Below are 21,443 nucleotides of genomic sequence, written 5' to 3' on the forward strand. Positions count from 1 at the left end.
CTTTGAGAGAATATATCGAACTCTGTTAAGTACCTCCCCCACTAAAATCATAACTGTATACTTGCATTTCAGAGTACACTCAATTCACAAGCCACAGAAGCAACAGAATGGCTTGGCTCCGGAATCAACCATACCTAGTCTAGGGAGGTAGGAACCAGATAGACAACAACATGTATCCAATTCTTGATGGTCAACTTTATACCTTGAAGATAAAGAGCTCTCAACAACCAACACGCCAACCAGGCCATGCATAGTCCCCAAAGACTGGTTTGGGCAACTGCGTAATTGAGCACCAAAATAAAACGATTTTCTTTTCATAGCTGAAAAAGCATGAGCACAGGATGCCCACACTTCACGTGTGCTGAGCAAAAACTGAATCCCTTCAAGAGCTAATATCTTGACAAGAGACCTTCGATAATAAGCTTACGGCTCAAATCTTGACATTATCATAAACTGAAGATAGAATCCCAGTGCTCTACAGTGCCTAAATGAAAGGCAAGGGACTCCTTAATAAATGAATGTAACGGTTAACTCAGCATCCCACCAACACTTGTTGACATTTAACAGATATCACAAGAATCCTTTACCAACAACGTTGCCAAGAAACCGGGCAATTACACTAGATATTGACCCATGTAAGAGCCACCTACTATTTTACCACTGATGAGTTCAAGACTACCTTTACCTGGACCTAATAGTACACTACAGGTGACGAAGAGGTTTCCGATCAAAATCCCTTATAGACCACTCCACAGTAAATAGAAGAGGAGTAGAGACAGAGCACCCGATTGGGGGCGAGGAAGACAAGAACAGCCTATAACCGCTGATCGCCACCCAGCTGAAAATCAAAATTGTGCCGAGGTAGGAGGAGCCCGTGTTTTTCAGATCGTACAGTTGATTGATATCCATCAAAACCTTGAAGAACCCAACTTTACATAGTACAACAAAGTGATCAGAAGCTCATTCCTTAAGATGGCACTACAATCCGACAGTCTTTTCGTTGGAGGGGTTTGCAAGCTCCGTCATCTTTGCTTGAGCCACTCTGCACACTTCTTTGAATTCTTCGTCAGCATTCTTCAAACAGAAAGACATTCTTGTGAATACTCGGCTTTTGCCTCCATCAAATAAACTGTGGAGGAGGCCAAAGTATTGACTGATTTCATGAGGCTCCAACCCTTGCAGGAAGAAAGGCAATAATCTCCCATGAGTCTCCTCCATCACCGCAATACTTTGTGTGACCAGCTCCTCCTGCTTCTTGTTGCCAAGTCCAGCTGCATTCAGCTGCGGTAATAAATCCCTCTCTTCTTCATGGTAGTGCTCCACGCTGTTTTCCTGGAGTGACCAAGGCAATGATAAAACTAAGTGAAAGAATAACATTCATAATAATGAAATCATTTGATCTATTTAAAACTAAGGACAAATATACGTTGATGATACAGAAAGACCATGCAATATCAGGGCCTCGGCTTTCAGTACATGAGAACAAAATCAACGATATGGAGGAGAAAGTGGCTTCACATATCCAAGAGGAGCTTACTTGAAGAATGTGCAGCCGTTTAACCACAGCTTGCAAGCCCTCTAGATGGTCAGAGCAACCCTGCTCCAGAGCCATTACACCCTTTATGTCCTCACGGATACCATTCATCACCGGGAGATCCCGAGCATGATCTGCAAGCGCGCACTCGCTCATACCTGGGAGTCCAAAACACATAATCTCAGATCTGACCTCCGAGTACGACATATTCAAGGGGACAGGAAGGAAAGTATGACAATACAAGAACTGAATAATGCTCTAACGCTATCTGGGCACATAAATCTCAGAACTAATCATTTTATACCTTCCTCAGTGGACTCTATTGCAGGGAAAATGACCCTCTCCTCCATCTGAGCATGCTCTTGCATCAAGTCCAGTGATCGCCCGTACATCTTCCATAGCAGCTGCATCTGTTTCCCTGCCACTCCGCGTCTTCCAGAGTCTTCATTGGCAAGTTTGTCCACGGGCAGCCCATCAGCCAAGACTACAAGCCTCTCTAAGTGCCACAAAATGCTCCTATGCTGTAGCACAGTCATCACTATCAAGGGTGATGGTGCCCTCTCCACAAGAGTCTTTGCCACGGCTCCTTTTAGTAGTTCTGTATTTACCCTCACTGGAGCATAGTTGGGAAACGAATGCATGGCTCGACTGTAAGCCAGCAGATGAGAGTGCAAGGTCGAGATTTCAATACCGCGGAAGAACTTGGCTACGTCGACTAAGAGAAGGATGGGAATAAGATAGACATCTACTAGTGTGAATTGATTACCAAAAAAGAATCGACCCTGCTTCCCATGCTCCCATATACCACTATCTAGCTTCATAAAACAAGACTCCAGTTTTGACTCTAATTCTTGCTGCACAAGAGGACTGCCATCGTACAAAAGCTGCCCCACGATTGGAGTAAGTTCATCTCGAATGAATGCTACCCACTGCATTACTTCCGTTTCCACAGGCTTAGGGATCAAGGTGGGGTCTTCGAAGGTTTCCTCTATGTAATCCAGCATAGCATCTGTTGATCCACTGAGTTTATGAAGACCATAATGCAAAACGGGATACTTCCCATTAGGACTAGCATTTACTAACTTGGGGTTGGTCAGGTCTACAGGAGTCAGCCAGGTTGGATCCACGATGACACCCTACGAGCAGAAAGGCAAAGAAATCCATCAGATTCACAAAATGCTCACATAGTACTAAGTTCATTATTTACAATAACGACGCATTTCCTAGGGCCCCTAAGGCATGAAAGAAGAGATCAAGTTAACAGAAGTGACTGACCTTAAATTGCAGTGCAATTTGTACACGCAGAGTAAAAGGACACAACATATCTCCTATCAGCTGCACTCTTGGAAGATTACTCTCAGCTTCCGAGTATGAATGCTCATGAGTAGGGGTACTCGGAGCAAGGGGCTCGGGAGTTTCTTCGCAATAAATTGGGGAAGACGACGTAGGAACCACCGCAGAAGGTTTTGGATTTAAAGGCTCGTCCTTGTATTTCGGTTGAGCGGCTTTCGGGAAACATATCCCCATCCTGAATGAGCTCGCAAGACAGCTCCAAGTAAATGTTCCAATTCCTGACCCAGTCTGCTGTAGATTAAATCACCAACTTCCGAAAACCTGCACAACACAGGAGTACTAGATTAGTGTTAAAGACATAACTAGCATGATCATCATCTAACACACCCAAGACTGATCGCCACATTCGACTGTTGTCCGAGATTCACGAAAAACGAGTGCCGTGAGATTGAGCCGACAGCTCTACACTTATCAAGCTACTAATGTCAAAGGTAAAAAGATTGAAAAAAGCCGTCCCAGACAAAGAGCGAAATGGGCATATTTTCCTGACATCAATCACTTAAAATTTCATAACAAACTTTACCTGAAGTACGGCCCACCACATTTTTCTCCAAGGAACTATGTCTCGCACGCCTGAACAACCGCGATTCATATGAAAGAAATTCCTAACCTGTATTCTTCGCCCCTGCGATGATTAACAAGTATCAGTTGATGCTAGTGATCACACAAATGAATATATGTCTAGTCAGCAATGGAGGAAATGTTACAACGTTTGTCACGCTCACGGATCTTCGTCCTATCCATATATTTTGTGTGAATTGTAGTATAATACCGATGATTGACTAGTAAGAAGAGATCAAGACAAAAACAACAATGCATTCTTAGACAACACCATTAGACGCGAAGGGGCGATGACCAGGTTAATTACTTCTTAGTAAAATATTTTCTTTTAAATGAACATCTAACTTCCATCAACCAGAACCCAGCCTCTGTAAAATAACATCGGCCGCACATTGACAGCGATAAACCGATACTAGCCGTTGAACGCAAATTGCGGAACGCCTTCAGCAAGCGAAGTATGCATTGCTCAAGTTACTAGATCCTTTCCTAAAAACATTCATGTTATTGCAGAAAATGCAACTACTACGTTGATAGACATCGCCACACGGACGGGCAGTGGGTTTTTACTCAGATCCGCAACATACGAAAAAAAGTACTCCGCACAACTGGACATGTAAAGGAGTAAAGAAGCGGATCCTTAACTGCCCAGATTTTCTCAGGTGCGTATTACAAAACTTCACGAGAGGTAATGCTAAACCTCAAGTAGTGCAGACTCTTCCTATGCGGAACTGTTCTCCACAACAAAAAAAACAAAACAAAACTTACCTGCAGATAATAATCAACCCACGCTCCTCCTCTCGCCCGTACAAACGCCTATTGAAATGCAGCAGCTAGGCTGCTAAACTCACACCTTCGAAGAAATACACTAGCTACAGAAACCAACCCTGCACTATGCTCTGTTGCTGATGAATGATTCTACACTGTCCTGGAACTCCTTTAATCGCTCCTTCTGTGCCACTCCTTCGCAGACCTCGTTTGGCTCCGTCGAACATCTTCAACCCACAATGGCCACAACAACAGCAACAACAACTCCAAATAATGGCTGAGAAACAGCAGGGTCTGGCTCCCGGAGGAAACCGGATCACAGATACAAAGCTACCCCTCACCAACAAGTCATCACCGCCAGCCCTACAATCACAAAACCTCGTTATAGCTCCAGATTCAAAGAAGCAGCGATGTGACGATGCACCTCTCTCGACCAAAACCACTACGAATCAGCCATGTCACAAAACAACCCCTCTGCTACAATCACGGCGAGACGAAAAAAAATAAACGAAAATAAAAAAAAGAGTATTTTTTAAAATATAGAAGAAAAGAAGGAGAAACAGCCGTTGCAGCTGACCACCACAAACTGGCAGATTCACAAGACGAAAAGCAACAGACTCCAATACTTTGAAATGAAAGCAAACCAGACAAATGCAAGCCCCTAGCAGGGCTTTGGAATCAGGTTCGGAGCCAGAGTGTGAGTACGACAGTATGGGTTTGAAACTAGAAACGCGGATTCAGGCTGAAAGGGAGCTGAGGCGCCGAAGGAAGCGGGGGAAGCAAAGGAACCCATGAAAATAAAAATGAAAATAAATATATAAAAAGCTTTAAAAACTGTACTAAAAAAAGAAGAAAAAAAGGAATGTAAGCGGCAATGTTCTTTCAGTTCGGCTGAAGGCAGAGCGAATCCTTAAGAGCGTGGCCAGACATTCCCTTCCGCAGTCAAACCACGTTGACCCACCATCTCCATCGACTGCTTCGGAGCTTGTAATCCACAGTCGATGTGGAACCATCCTGCAGCAACAAATCACTACTCGCTACCACTTCTGGATTCAAATTTCAAAACCTGGAGCCAAGCCTGATGATGCACATGTTCATATTTATCGAATACTGCGCATGTACTCCTCGTTGAAACAGTCAATCGCACTTCGAATTTTCATTTTGTATTCTTTTATTTATCTATTTGTATATTTTAATTCTGCTTCTTCTTCTTCGTCCCCGTCTTCTTCTCAGTGGGGGGTGTGTTGCCCTCGTCGTCGGAAAATGGCTCCGACCTTCTTCTGGTGGACCTGGATAACAACCCCTTTGGATTGACATTGTCGTTATCTGCGCTCGACTGGCATATTGCTGGCTCTTCATCCAACCCTTTAATTTCGCATTCGGAACGAAAAGGTTTCAGAAAAATCCTCAACGCTTTGTGCAGGTACTAACCAACCAACCTGGGGACTCGAATCATTTGTGGGTGATGGCACTTTCGGCACCGTTTCTCCTTTGTGCTTGCTAATAACCCAGCGTCCTGCGCTTCCACTCCTGCTGCTTCTTCTTCATCTTTTTCTTCCTCTTCTCATGGTGTACATCAAGTTATTGTATCAATCCATCTCTCTTCGGAAGACGCCTCGTAGCTGTAGACACCGAAGCGGGCGAGCACCACCTGATCAATATCCCTCTTGCATAGAGCAGACAGACACACCGATCCCCACGCCTCCGGTGCCCACATTTGCGTGGCGATGCTTCGTCACTGCGAGCTCTCTTCAAACAATCCAGACATGGAATCGAAGCAAAGCAAAGCGCATGTTCATTCATCCGTCCTGTCAAAATAGAGCAAAAACGTACAAAATGTTATTAAAGAAGAGGCTACAATTTTGGGTGGTAGATATGTTAAGATGAATTTAGGATTTGCTTGGATGAAGCAAAGTAGAATGAAGATGATTGTAGATGAAGTTTATCTACATCAAATATAATTGTCTTCTTCAAGTAAAATATACTAAAAGTAAGAATCATCTTGCTGTACATTTCACTTTATGTGTATCTTTGTTGATGCTAAGTGTTGAGACTTTATACTTCTTATTTCTTTGATAGATTATATACTTTCACACATTTGTTTGCATTTTTAAAGTTTTTTGATTATTTTATTGTTGTAATAAATAGATCATCTTTTTATTTCCAATTTTAGGATTTTAAATCATATAACTTTTAGACATAGATCTAGATTTATACTTACTTATGGTTGAATATATTTTCGAGTGTAGTATATGTTTTATATTTAAAAGAGATGTTTTAGAATATTTGTGTTGTATTTTCTTGCTAAGTTAGATTTTTAGTAGACTAACTTTTTGGTTTTAGTGGTGAAAAAAACTTAAGTTATTTTTAAAAGGCCACTTATGGTATTTAAAAGACCTCTTTTTGAATACATCTTTTCTTTAGATAAAACATTAAGTAAAGGTGATAACTTAAGAATAATTAAAAAATTTAAAAATGATAATTTCTACTATTAGAAGGTGAAACAAATCTTATATTGGCTTTTTTGGATCTTTCGAATATTATAGATAAATAAAAGAGTTTCCAAGCACATATGCTAACATGAAGGAAAAGAAGGAATATAAATATTGTAAAAAGGTTTTTGAATTGATTGCAATTAATATTAATAAAGCCAACTATTCTAACATTATTACTTAAAAGAATCAATGAAAGTATAAAAAAATCTTTCTAACATTCATGAAAGTAAGAAATTTTCTAATATCATCTATACAAAGATGAAATTTTTTACTTGTAAATTAGAAAAAAGTGAAGATCTCATAGTACACATCAACAAAGTGAAGGAACTTACAAAAAATATTCCAGTTAAAGCTAAACTTTTCAAAGATGTATATATTACCATGACTTTACTTATAAGCTTTTTAAAATCCTACAATTACTTTATTGTGGTATTGAAATCCTAAAAGATAAAAGAACCTACTATACATTATATAACAGCAAGACTTAATTATGAAATAATGTCATAGACATATATAAGTATTCTAATAAATATCTATATGATTAGATAGAAATAGATAAAAATAGATAAAAGTAGGTTAATTTCATAAGACCTTTTAGAAAAGCTTTCTAGAAGCTTCATAGAGACTGCTTGACTTTACATATGTTTGTAGTTGATTGATAGGTTAGAAATTTGATCAACAAGATAACCACATCTTGATAGCTTGCAAAAGAAGCTAACTATGTGTGCTACATATAAAAAAAAATTGCCTTATAAGTTAAAATACATGTCTTGCAAAGTCAATATATTTTGAAGGTCCTATAGGATATCGCTACACAACTCCTAGTTAAGAGTATATATGGAGGCCACAGTGAAGCCTTCTTCACTCTTATCAATGTCTTTTTAGTCTTTGGTCTTGTTTCAAGACTTTCTAGTCTTCTTGTTTTTGGTAATAGCTATTCTAGTTCAATATTATATCATCTTTGACTGACTTTCTAGTTCCTTTCAAAGATACAAAAGTGTGTTGAGGATTTTTTTTCTTCAAGATTCATGTCCTTCACAATTTGATAAGAATGCTAATATATTTTTTTTATCTTATTTTAGAATTGAATGGATTATCTTACTTCTATTATTGTATTATGAAGGTTGTGGACTATCTACCTTTAAACAAAAATATTATTTTTTAATACTGTTCTTTTTCTTAAAAAGAGTAGATTATCTTTCTTTGTAAAAAAATTTATTAGAAATTTTGGATTACCCTCTTCTAATTTAAATTTTTTAATTTATTTGAGTTGTCTATAGAAGAAAAGATTATAGATGCTACTCTTAGCAGAAGTGAGAATAGATTTGCAACTATTACAAATCTTTATGAACTTATTAATACTCTAAGATTAAAAATCTCACATATTTCTAATATGAATCATAGAGGTACTATGCCTACACCTATAGAAGAAGTTCATAGTCTATAGTAAGAAGTTGTGCAGTTGAAGGAAGCAAATAGATCGACCTCACAATCAAATCCAGGAAGTTTTGTTTCTACAAGTATGACGGGGATAAGAATTAGTATGCCTGAGAATTTTGATAGAATAAGATCAAAATTTTGAGGATATTTGTAATAAGTCAAGCTTTACTTAAGGTTGCACCCTTTCCAATATCCCAATGGATTTACTCAAGTCGGATTCACATGTGCACTTCTATCAAGAAGTGTTCTCTCTTAGTTTGCATCTTTAATGGAAAAAATTTTTTAACTACTTTATGATTTGAATTCATTCCTAAAAGTATTTACGACCACATTTGGAGAAGGTGATTGAGAAAGAATAGCAGAGATTAAGCTCTTATTTGTACGGCAAAGATCACGGTCAACTACCATATATGTTGCTAAATTCCAAAACCTTGCTTGCGACGTAAACTAGAATGACAAAACCCTTATTAATCAATTTTGATATAGATTGAAAGATAATCTCAAAGACTTGTGACTAGCAATGCCAAAAATAAAAACTTTATAACAATTTATTGCTCAAACCATTGCATGTGATAATCAATTATTTGAAAGTCATTAAGAATAAAGATATGATTAGAGAGGAACAAATCAAAAAATGACGTTAGCTCCTAAGTTTTCAGAAACTTATCTATTAAAGCCAAAACCAATACAAATTGATATGATATGTTTTAAATCCCTCACAGAGCAGGAAAAGAGTTCACAATGTAAAGATAGTTTATACTTATATTGTGGAGAAGCTAAACATACTGCTCAACATTGTCTAAAGAAATAACGTAATTACAAAATGAAAAGCTATCACGGACACAGAAATACAAACTCGAGATTTAACAAGAAGTTCAAGAAGAACTAGTAAGAACTAGATTAATCAGATGAATACAAGAACAACACCAGAGAGGTGAGCTAGAGCTCCAAGAGATGTGTTGTCGAAACTGAAGAATTCTTCAGCCTCGATTCCAATATATACTTCTATTTAAGAAGCTTCTCAAGCAACTTCTACCAAATAAGAAGCTTCTAGAAGGTTCCAAAGACTTACTTCTAGAAGGTTCAAAGGACTATATTACTAATATCTTCTACCAACTAAGAAGCTTCTAAAAGGTTCCAGAGACTTGCTTCTAGAAGGTTCTAGAAACTTGTCTCTAGAAGGTTCTAAGGATTATGTCTCTAACATCACCCCCTCCTTTAGCTTCAAGGTCTCTGAGAAGCAATGTTGTTGATCAGTACCAATACGAGAAAATAAAGAGTTATCGCATAACGTCTGCTATGAACTCCAAATGTTGTTCACGAGGCAAGTGATTCATCGGCCTTGAAGCCAACGGTAGTGGCCCACTCCTTCAACTTCTGACCAAGCATGAACTTCCGTGTCCTCATTGTGAAATTGTCCTGCAAACACGCCTTCTGGCTGACCATCGTAAGCAGGCTCGGACTCAAATACAATCACCAATAATCAGTTACTCGGTATCCTCCGTCGTCGTTGTAGTATAGGCGGTTCTTCATCTCAGGGTCGCCTTCGTGAGCTAGTCGGTTGAGATAATTTGACTGACATAGTATCTATCTCTTGGCTATCCATATCAGAAGACCAAACTATGGCTACTGAAAAAATTCTATTTTATCTTGGAGAAAATAACTACATCAACTATAAATTTTGGTGGTGCTCTCCCCTTTTCTTATATTCTTGGGTGAGCAAGCTTCAAAAGGAAGCTATCGTCAAACCAGCTGAGGTTTATGAGGATGTTGTTGATGAAACTCCTGTACCTTTTGCGGCGCATTGGCAAGATTTTCAGCTGGCTTCTACGTTCACTCATTAATGTCGTAGATGCACCAATGAATAAGATACTCCAACTTGCTCCACCTTTGCCGTGAATCCAGTACCTTTTCAACCTCATATTCCTCGTGGTTCTTGATCTCAATACTAGGTGGCGGACATTGTACTCTTCCAGGAAAAGAGGACTCTCGATAAGGCTCTAACAGAAAAACATGAAAGACTGGATGTACCTTCATATAAGTCGGTAATTCCAGACGGTACGCCACTGGATTGATTTACTTCTAGATGATAAATGGTCCCAATCTTTGATAGTCTAACTTATCACATGGTTGCTTGGTCTTAATATTCCGTTGAAGAAGCCATGCCTTATCTCCAATTTTGAAAGTAGGTGCTTGATTCCGAAATCTATCTACAGACGCCTTGTAGGATTCTTGAGCGGATTGTAATTGAAGCTTCAACGTATTTTGAAGCTCTAATAGTTGTTTCATAAATCCTTCAGCTGCTGGATAGTTATTTATTGATGGACTCAATAAATCAAGCTTTGGATGATACCGATAGTTGGAAAAGAATGGTATGTATTGAGTCGATGCATGAAGGGTGTTGTTATATGCAAACTTGGCTAGCGACAGATATGTGGTCCAATTGTCTTGTTGATAGTTGATGCTGCATTGTAAGTATTGTTCTAAGACTTGGTTCACCCATTGCGTTTGGCCGTCAGTTTGAGGATGAAAAGCCAAAGAAAGCTAGATATCCACCTTCAGTATCTTAAAGAGAGATCTCCAGAACTTTGATACGATGTCACGCCCATAATCATGTAAGCTAATAATTACATATAGAAATAGGTAGAAGTAAGTAAAAGTAGATAAAAGTGAGTTAATTCTATAATATTTAATATAGAAGCTTCCTAAAAACTTCCTAGACATTGCTTTGACTTCATAGGTGTCTTTAATTGACTTTTTGGATTAGAAACGTGGTCAACAAGTTGGCCATGTGCCACACATGTTGTTAGCTTGAAGATCAAGCTAACTATGTGGCCCACATGTAGAAAAACTTGTCTTGTAAGTTAAGGCATGTGTCCTACAAAGTCAACACATATTGGAGGTCCTATAGAACGTCGCCACGTAGCCCCTAGTTAGATAATATATATAGAGACAAGAGTGAAGGCTTCTTCACTCTTGTCAACTCCTTTCTTGCTTCTAGTCTAGTTTCAAGGGTCTCTAGTTTTCTTGTCTTTTGGCAATAGCCATTCTAGTTTCTCTTTTCAATATACATACTTATTATTCATATTTTGTTACTTTCCTTTGAGTGAAGGCTTACTTGTCTGAACTGTTTTTTTCATCGAGTTCTTGTCCTTGACAGATTGACAAGAGTGTACTTACAATATCAAAGCTTTGTTTTTCTTGAGTAAGAGTGGATTACCCCTTTCTCTTGACAAGGCATAAGCGTATTAGAAGTTTGCGGATTACCCACTTCTAAACTGATATTGTTCTTAGTATCTTCTTTGTTATGAAGTCTTTCTTTTCTTTTGTCTTGAGCAATATCAAACAAATTTTTCTTCTTAGTGTCATTATGGCAGAGCTTGTTGAAATGAAGAGTGCAATGGCACAAATGCAAGAGCAAATGAGGGAGTTAATGCTTGCTATGCATCAACTCAATTCACCAACACAAGAAAGAACAAGAATAGTAGAAAATGGGGATATAGAGATGATCGGAGCTGCTTCAACATCTACAACAAATCACGTTCCTTCTCCAATTGTACAACACCCTATAAGCACTACAGAACCAAGAATTGCCTTACCCGAGAAATTTGATGGTACGAGATCAAAGTTTCGAGGGTTCATCAATCAAGTACAATTGGCAATTGAACTTCAACCGCAAAGCTATCCAACTCCAAGATCACAAGTCAAGTTTATTGGCACTCTACTTTTTGGTTCTGCATTATCGTGGTTTTCGTCTTTTCTTGAACAACGAAATCCAATATTGGATAATTTGGAAGCTTTTTTGGTGGAGTTTCGATCTATGTATGGTGAACACGATGCAACTCGTGTTGCAACAAATAAGATCCGAATTCTGCGACAAGGAAATCGCTCAGTAACAGTGTATGCTTCACAATTTCGACAACTTGCAATTGACATCAAGTGGGATGATGCTGCACTCATCAATCAATTTCTTTATGAATTGCAATACGAAGTAAAGAAATTGATGCTCAACTTACCTGATCCTCAAACTTTGAATCAAGCAATCGATTTTGCGATAAAATGTGATAATTGACTTTTCGAATTTCAATCTGAGAATCATTCACGGGAACCTCAACGTTATTACTCAATGGCAACATCAACATCTTTGTCAAACGTACATTCGGAAGTAAAAGACATGCAAATTGACGCGGTACGTTTTAAACCCCTAACTGAGCAAGAAAAGATTCATCGTTGTCAAGAAGGATTATGTTTATATTGCGGAGAACCTAAGCACACTGCTCAACATTGTCCAAAGAAACAATGCAACTATAAAATGAGGGGTACGACGGTCAAAGAAGGCAACATGTCGGAAAACGGATTCGTCCAACTACAATAGGGACCGTGCAGCTGGAACCTTGTACAATTCCTAATGAAGGTCCTATCCTCTCCTCAGAACCCTCTCCTTGTTTTATAATAGACTTATATTTAGGACCTAAGAATTACAAAGCCTCTACTTTATTAGATTCGGGAGCCTCAGCATGTTTTTTAGATGAACAATTTGTTCAAAGTCATAAAATACCCTTTGTACAGAAACCTAAACTAGTACATGTAGAAGTCATAGATGGTCGTCCCTTGTCTTCTGGAGATGTCACTCATGAAACTCATCCTATAAAGGTAACAATAGACGGTCATGATAGCTACATAGCTTTTAACATAATTAAATCCCCATCCAATCCAGTTATTTTAGGTTTATCCTGGCTAGAAAAATATAACCCTCGAATAGATTGGAATTCACATAAACTTGACTTTTCCCAAAGCATTATTAATAGTTCTACCAATCAAGTAAAAAATTATAAGTCTAGTATGGTAAAACCCGTTCTGATAGGTGTAAAAGCATTTATACACGCAGCAAAAGAAGGATCAACTTTTGCTATTTATGCTGCACCTATTTCTGAAAACGTAAAGACTTCGAGTGGCATTCCAAGTCAATATCAGGAGTATCAAGACGTTTTTGAGAAAAAGAATGCAGATATTCTTCCTGAGCATCGCCCATATGATTGTTCAATCGACCTCAAGGAAGGAACTCAGCCACCATTTGGACCAATTTACAGTTTATCGCAAGATGAGATGGCTGAACTCAAGACATATATTGACGAGAATTTAGCGAAAAATTTCATACGCCATTCAAAATCTCCAACAGGAGCTCCAATTCTATTCGTAAAGAAAAAAGATGGATCTTTACGAATGTGTGTTGATTATCGAGGACTCAACAAGATCACAATCAAGAACAGGTATCCATTACCTTTGATATCAGGACTCCTTGACCAGTTGAATCAAGCTAAGATCTATACAAAAATAGATCTAAGAGGAGCATATAATCTAGTACGGATCAAAGAAGGAGATGAATGGAAGATTGCGTTTCGAACCAGGTATGGACATTTCGAATATAATGTCATGCCCTTTGGACTCATGAATGCACCAGTTGCTTTTCAACATCTCATGAATGATGTATTTCGTAAATTCTTAGACAATTTTATCGTCTGCTATCTAGACGATATCCTGATCTATTCTAAGAACGTCGAAGAACATGAAATACATGTTCGTCAAGTATTACAAAAACTTAGAGATGCAGGATTGTACGCCAAGATAGAAAAGTGTGTATTTCACACTACTCAAGTTGACTTTTTAGGATACATCATTTCAAATGATGGTCTCATGATAGATTCTAAGAAAGTCCAAACAATCATGGATTGGAAGATTCCAAGGACAGTAAGAGATGTCCAATGTTTCTTGGGATTTGCCAATTACTATCGGATCTTCATCAAAGATTTCTCACGAGTTGCAGCTCCACTTACACGCTTGACTAGTAAAGATAAATTCCAATGGAATCAAGAAGCGGAAGCAGTATTTGAAGCCTTGAAGACATCGTTTGTCTCTGCACCAGTCTTATATCGTGTTGACTTTTCCAAGGCATTTTTTATGGAAACAGATGCATCAGATTTTGCCTTGGGTGCAGTTTTATCACAAATGGGAACAGATGACAAACTTCATCCGATAGCTTTTCATTCAAGAAAATTCTCAGCAACCGAGATCAATTATGAGATCCACGATAAAGAACTTATTGCGATCGTGGATTCTATTCAAGAATGGCGTCATTATTTAGAAGGCTTTTCTAGTCCAGTCACTGTGTATACAGATCACAAGAACCTCGAGTATTTCATGTCAGCACGCGTGTTGAATCGTCGTCAAGCTCGTTGGAGTATGTCTTTGTCAAGATTCGAGTTCATTATCACTTATCAGCCAGGAAAACAACAAGGTTTGTCTGATGCCCTATCTAGACGTTCTTATTTTGCACCAAAAGAAGGAGATGCAGCTTTTGAGCAACAAAAAACGGTCCTCTTGAAACCGGAGCAATTTCATCTCCGAGCAATGAAATCAACATTGACTGTTGATTCAACTTTTCTCAAGCAAATCCAGTCCATTATGTCCTTAGATCCTCTTGTTTATGATATCGAGAATAATTCTTCCAAGTCTCATGATCCTTCTAAGTTCGAGTTCAAGAATAATCTATTATATTTTGAAGGACACCTATATGTTCCAGAAGGAGAAGCACATTTACGTGTTCTTCAAGCACGTCATGACTTTCCAACAGTAGGGCACTTTGGATATAATAAGACTTTGGAACTCATATCAAGAGATTTTTGGTGGCCACAAATGTGAAAGTCAGTCAAAGACTTTGTACAATCATGTGATATTTGTTCAAGATCAAAAATTCCTCGTCATCGACCTTACGGACTTCTTCAGCCATTACCTATACCAGAACAACCATGGTCTTCTGTTTCTATGGATTTCATCACAGATCTTCCAAGCTCAAGATCTTATGATTCTATATTTGTAATAGTAGATCGTTTCACCAAGATGGCACATCTTGTGCCATGTACAAAATCTATCACAGGTGAAGAAACAGCTAAGCTTTTCATTGATAATATCTATCGCTATCATGGATTACCTAAAGATATCATATCAGATAGATGAACCCAATTTGTATCAAGATTTTGGAGGATCCTTTTCAAGATTTTAAAAGTGGACATAAAGCTATCTTCGGCTTTCCATCCTCAAACTGATGGACAAACAGAGCGCGTAAACCAAGTCTTGGAGTAATATTTAAGGTGTACTATCAACTACCAACAAGATGATTGGACAACCCTTCTGCCGTTGGCAGAGTTTGCTTATAATAATATGGTACATTCTTCTACGCAACAAACACCTTTCTTTGCCAATTATGGCTATCATCCACGACTTGATACTTTTGATTTTTCAAAAGTTGATAATCCTGCAGCAGAAGATATGGCAAATCGGTTGTCAGAGTTACATGCAATAATGAAGACGCAATTGAAGGAAGCTCAAGAACGACAAAAGATAAACGCAGATCTATATCGTAAGGAGCAACCACAACTCAACGTGGGTGATAAGGTATGGCTATTTCGTCGCAATATCAAGACTACTCGACCTTGTGACAAGTTGGACTATCGTAGGCTTGGCCCCTTTTTTGTTTCTGAACAGATCAACCTAGTTGCATATCGGTTACATCTACCGGAGTCAATGAAGATCCATCTTGTATTCCACGTGTCTCTTCTTGAACCATATAAGACAGTGGATATACAAGGAAGAAGACAAATGCCACCGCCTCCTATAGAAGTATATAATAATGAAGAATTTGAGGTGGAAGAGATATTAGACTCAAGGCGGCGCCGAAATAAGCTGGAATATCTTGTTCATTGGCGCGGATATGATATTAGTGAACGCACATGGGAGCCTTCCAGGAATCTAGCAAATGCATCAGCTAAAGTCAAAGTTTTTCATCAACGACATCCATCAAAACCAAGATAAAAATCTCTCTTATAAAAGAGACAAGATTGAGGCAAGATAACATTCAATTTCCTATCCTTGTTAGTAACTTCTTTGCATTTGTGACGCTAATTAGATGCAGAGCCAACAACCAGCGGATTCAACTCAAGAACCTTCGTTTGCTGACTTGTCGGACGAGACATTACGATTGTCACAACCTTCAAGATGACATAATCGAGATGAAGATCTTCAAGAATGACATGTTCTTCCTCGAATAGATGGTGAGATACAACGCGTTTGGTATCACGATTTGGGAAGGGACTCTCGATGTTTGGTGATTTTGCTAGAAGTAGGAACAACTCCTTATGGTGTTCCGAATATTCTATTCGAAGGAAGTTACAAAGGCCCCAACAATGATCAAATAACGGGGTGGTCTTCTCGCCCTAGTATGAGACACTACCGATGGTTGAGAGGCCCTATCAATCATCTACGAAGAGAACAAAGATCAGAGTATGTGGCGAATACAATTCGTCGCATCATAGATTTTCTCAACATATGATGACCACTCCTCGTAGAACTCGTCTCTAGAAGGGGGGGTAATGTCACGGCCATAATCATGTAAGCTAATAATTACATATAGAAATAGGTAGAAGTAAGTAAAAGTAGATAAAAGTAAGTTAATTCTATAATATTTAATATAGAAGCTTCCTAGAAACTTCCTAGACACTGCTTTGACTTCATAGGTGTCTTTAATTGACTTTTTGGATTAGAAACGTGGTCAACAAGTTGGCCATGTGCCACACATGTTGATAGCTTGAAGATCAAGCTAACTATGTGGCCCACATGTAGAAAGACTTGCCTTGTAAGTCAAGGCATGTGTCCTACAAAGTCAACACATATTGGAGGTCCTATAGAACGTCGCCACGTAGCCCCTAATTAGATTATATATATAGAGACAAGAGTGAAGGCTTCTTCACTCTTGTCAACTCCTTTCTTGCTTCTAGTCTAGTTTCAAGGGTCTCTAGTTTTCTTGTCTTTTGGCAATAGCCATTCTAGTTTCTCTTTTCAATATACATACTTATTATTCATATTTTGTTACTTTTCTTTGAGTGAAGGCTTACTTGTCTGAACTGTTTTTTTCATCGAGTTCTTGTCCTTGACATACGAACTGGGTTCCTCGATCTGATATGATATCATCTGGTAGTCCATGATATTGAGATACATTATCGAGCAAGAGCCTTGCTATGACTTCACTGGACGATATCTTCTTGCAAGGGACAAAGTGTGCTATCTTTGTAAGCCGATCTACCACGACAAAGATGCTATCAAATGAATTCTATGATGGCAGGTCCGAGATAAAGTCCATGGAAATTGAAAACCATGGTCGACGTGGAATTGACAATGGCTGTAGAAGTCCATAAGGGCGATGCCGAGGATTCTTGGATCTTGAACAAATGTCGCAGGAGAGGACAAAATTTTTCACATCCTTCCACATTTGGGGCCACCAAAAATCTTGAGAAATAAGCTCCAAGGTCTTGTTGAATCCAAAATATCCCGCAGCTAGAAAATCATGGCGAGATTGAAGAACTCGGAGTCGTGCTGGTCCTTTTGGGATATATAACCGCTCCTCAAAGTATAAAAGATCTCCCTCCACCTTGAACTTGTCGTCATTGGCACGCTGCTTAATATCAATGGCTACTGAATCTTCAATGGTCACAGCACGTATCTGATTCAGGAAGTGAGCATCAATTGACACAATAGTAGCGCAAAGCTGAAATTGCTCTAGCTTCAACAATGTCGTACATTGTTAATCAAATGCTGCTTTTCCAGCCTTTGGTACATGATACGATCTCTTCGATAAGGCATCAGATAGTCCTTGCTGCTTTCTAGGTCGATAAGTGATAACAAAATCGAACCTAGATAGCAACATACTCTACCGAGCTTGATGTCGATTTAGAACTTGAGCCGACATGAAATACTCTAAATTCTTGTGATTTGTGTATACGGACACTGGGCGTACAGCTCCTTTAAGAAAATGACTCCATTCTTGGAAGGAATCCACTATAACAAGAAGTTCCTTATCGTGGATCTCATAATTGATTTCAGCAGTAGAGAACTTTCGAGAATAGAATGCAACCGGATGGAGCTTCTTGTCTTCTCCCATTTGTGAAAGTACAGCTCCCAAAGTAAAATCCGAAGCATTAGTTTCTAAATAAAAGGCCTTTGTAAAGTCTAGATGTATCAAGATTAGAGCCGTAGTAAATGCGATCTTCAAGTTTTGAAACGCCTTCTCCGCTAGACGTCCCTATTCCAGCTTATCCTTGCATGTCAACTGAGTGAGAGGAGTAGCAACTTGAGAGTAATTCTTGATGAAGATCCGATAGAAGTTGGCAAAACCAAGAAAGCATTGTACGTCTCTAACCATCTTCAGAACCTCCCAGGACATGATTGCTTCCACCTTCTTGGGATCCATCTTCAAGCCTTCCGTTGTCGCAATGAATCCCAAAAATTCTATCTCTATTTGGTGAAATAAATACTTCTCCAACTTGGCATATAGTCCTCGCTCGCATAGTTTCTCCAAGTCCAAACGAACGTGCTTTTCATGCTCTTCCTCGTTTTTGGAGAATATCAAAATATCATCCAAATAGATGACAACAAAATCGTCAAGGTACTCTCAGAAAATGTCATTCATCATATGTTGAAAGACCGCTGGAGCATTCGTAAGACCAAAGGGCATGACATTATACTCAAAATGGCCATACCTTATACAGAACGTTGTCTTCCACTCATCTCCTTCCTTGATTCGTACGAGGTTGTAAGCTTTCCTTAGATCAATTTTTGTAAAGATCTTTGAACGTCCAAGTTGTTCTAAGAGACCAAAAATCAAGGGTAACGAATAACCATTCTTCTTTGTTACCTTGTTGAGGCCTCGATAGTCCATGTACATCCGCAACGAGCCATCTTTCTTCTTCACAAATAAAATGGGTGCTCCAGTTGACGATTTTCAATGACGGATGAAGTTCTTGGCTAGATTCTCGTCAATGTACTTCCGTAACTCTGCCAACTCCGTCTGCGATAGATTGTAGATTGGGCCAAAAGGTGGTTGTGCTCCTTCCTGCAAGTCTATGGAGCAATCATATGGTCGGTGTTTTGGTAATATGTCGGCATTCTTCTTTTGAAACACATCTTTAAAATCCTTATATTGCTCAGGTATACTTGTTGTCGAGATCTTCTCCCTGGTAGTTGGAGCTGCATAAATGACAAACGGTGTGCCTTCCTTAAGCGATCTTATAAACGCTCTTGCTCCAAAAAATAAGGATTTCTCTATTCGAGGTTTTCTACTAGGCTTGCTCTTGGGTGATTTTGTGGGAAAGGTCATCTTCCGCAACCTCCAATCTATTGATGGATTATGCTTTTACAACCAGGAAAGACCAAGAATAACAGGATTTGATGGGGTTCTAATAATATTGAAAATAATATGACTACTATGACCTTTAAACATCACTTCTATAGGTTTTGATTCATGGGTGATACTACCAGACAATAAAGGTCGTCCATCTATGATCTCAACGTGAACAGGTTTGGATTTTTGTACTAAAGGGATCTTATGACACTTCGCAAATTCTTTGTCTAAGAAACAAGCAGATGCTCCTGAATCTAATAATGCTAAGGTTCTCAATTTTTGAGGGCCAATAAACAACGGGATTGTAAAGCAAAGGGCGGGTTGAGCGGAAAGAAAGGAACCTAGTTGTTGTTGCGATATTTCACTGTCCAGCCGCACGGTTCCTATTATGGCTGGGCATCCTCGTTTTCTTGAACAAACGCGCCCTTAGTCTTGACAATACATTGATTTTGCTTCTTGGGGTAGTTTCCAACTTTATGGCCTTCTTCACCACAATACAAACATAGACCTTCCTCCATACGCCGCTTTTTTTCTTCTAGTGTAAGAGATTTGACACGTACCGCATCAATTTGCATGTCTTCTACCTCTGAATGTCAATTCATGCTTCTTGCCGACATAATTGGGGCATGGCGAATCGTATGTTGTCTTGAACGTTGGTCTTGGCGGAATTGGAATAGGCGATTATCGCATTTCACAGCTTGACTAATAGCTTCGTTGAGCGTTTGTGGATCAGGAAGAGTTAACAGCAAATCCTTCACATCATCCCTTAAACCCCAATAGAATTGACTTATCAATGCTTCTTCGTCCTAATTGATGTCGCATGCTAATTGCCTGAAGTCTGATGTATAGACTGATGTAGAGCGCATCCCTTGTCATTGTCGTATTACGTGCTTTCCTGCTCGAGAACGCGCGAGACGTCTGGCTGTAGAAGGTAGTATGGAGATTCGCCAATAATCAAGCAGTCTATCAGTTTTTGACTGCTGGAATATAAACGACTGCAAGAATACACCGTAAATCTATACGGATGTCCTTCGACTGCTTGTTGAAGTCCCTTTTGCCCCAGCCGGTAGGTCTCTAGACGTTACAGAGAACCCCGAACAACCCAATCTGCTAATCTCCGATACCGCTTTGTACTTACAATCTTGTATCCACTGACTGTCTTGTTAGATTAATCCAATAAATTTCATTCACTCCACATACTCAATCCTATAGACACCCTTTTAATCCTTCAATTACAGACGTAACTCGATTTCACAAAACAGTCAGGAGTGATCACACCCACTTCATTAAAAATCCCGATTCACCATTACAACACTGACTTCAACAACGATTGCCTCAGTCTTTCCAAAACTCTATGAAGAAGAAAAATCCAATTCTCCATCTTTCCTTCCCCGACCCGAAGCATGAAGCTCCTCTCCAATCCTCTTGATCTTCAAAAACCTCCAATGAAAAAAAACTCGTAACCTTCCCAAGAGCTTGAAGCTAGCTCTTCCCTGATCCCAAAAAAAAAAACCCCCCCCTCCCCTCCTCTCTGATCTGAAAAAAAAAAAAAAAAAAAAAAAAAACTCCTAAAAACTTATTCCCCCCCTAACCTTATCCTCTGAATTTCTTTAATCTTCCGTCTTGGATCCGGAATTGGCTCCCACCGTCAAAGTTTAGATCCGAAATTAGCTCTCGCCATCAAAGCTTTCTCCTCCGTTTTTACCTTTAAGAGATCCATTTACCAAAAACAACGTTCCATGAAACAGAGAATAGGACAGCCTGAAACAGAATCGAACCCCGTAATCGGGACCATATTGAGTCGCCCGACCAATTCAGGTCTCATATTGGATAAGAGTCTAGTAGTAAGACCCGGATTTTCCCGTAATCAGACTGCATTGGGTTGCCCGATCAATACAGGTCTCATATTGGGTAAGAGGACCTAGATTGGATTCTCGAAATGAGACTGTATTGGGTCGCCCGACCAATTTAGGTCTCATATTGGGTAAGAGGACCCGGATTGGATTCTCGAAATTAGATCCAATTGGCTCTTCGAACCAGGCTCACTCATCGCGTGAATTGGTCC

At 39.1% G+C, this 21,443-nt stretch overlaps 1 protein-coding gene across 2 annotated transcripts; it reads right to left on the reverse strand.

Annotated features, from left to right (window-relative positions):
- Positions 1-285: 285 nt before the first annotated feature.
- LOC112293787 (uncharacterized) lies at positions 286-5,303 on the reverse strand. 2 transcript variants are annotated; one of them, XM_073539793.2, is made up of 7 exons: positions 5,175-5,303; positions 4,214-4,576; positions 3,411-3,512; positions 2,810-3,148; positions 1,839-2,670; positions 1,538-1,692; positions 286-1,332 (listed from the first exon to the last, which is right to left on the reverse strand). In XM_073539793.2, exons 4-7 carry the CDS (start codon positions 3,059-3,061, stop codon positions 979-981), a joined length of 1,593 nt encoding a protein of 530 aa, XP_073395894.1. In that variant the 5' UTR covers positions 3,062-3,148; positions 3,411-3,512; positions 4,214-4,576; positions 5,175-5,303; the 3' UTR covers positions 286-978. The 2 variants fall into 2 exon arrangements, with proteins under 2 accessions (XP_073395894.1, XP_024399395.1); XM_024543627.3 differs by lacking the exon at positions 5,175-5,303 and adding an exon at positions 4,858-5,168.
- Between the last annotated feature and the right edge of the window lie 16,140 nt (positions 5,304-21,443).

This window comes from Physcomitrium patens, chromosome 16, assembly GCF_059467195.1.
Source record: "Physcomitrium patens ecotype Gransden chromosome 16, ASM5946719v1, whole genome shotgun sequence".
Lineage (NCBI taxonomy): Eukaryota > Viridiplantae > Streptophyta > Bryopsida > Funariales > Funariaceae > Physcomitrium > Physcomitrium patens.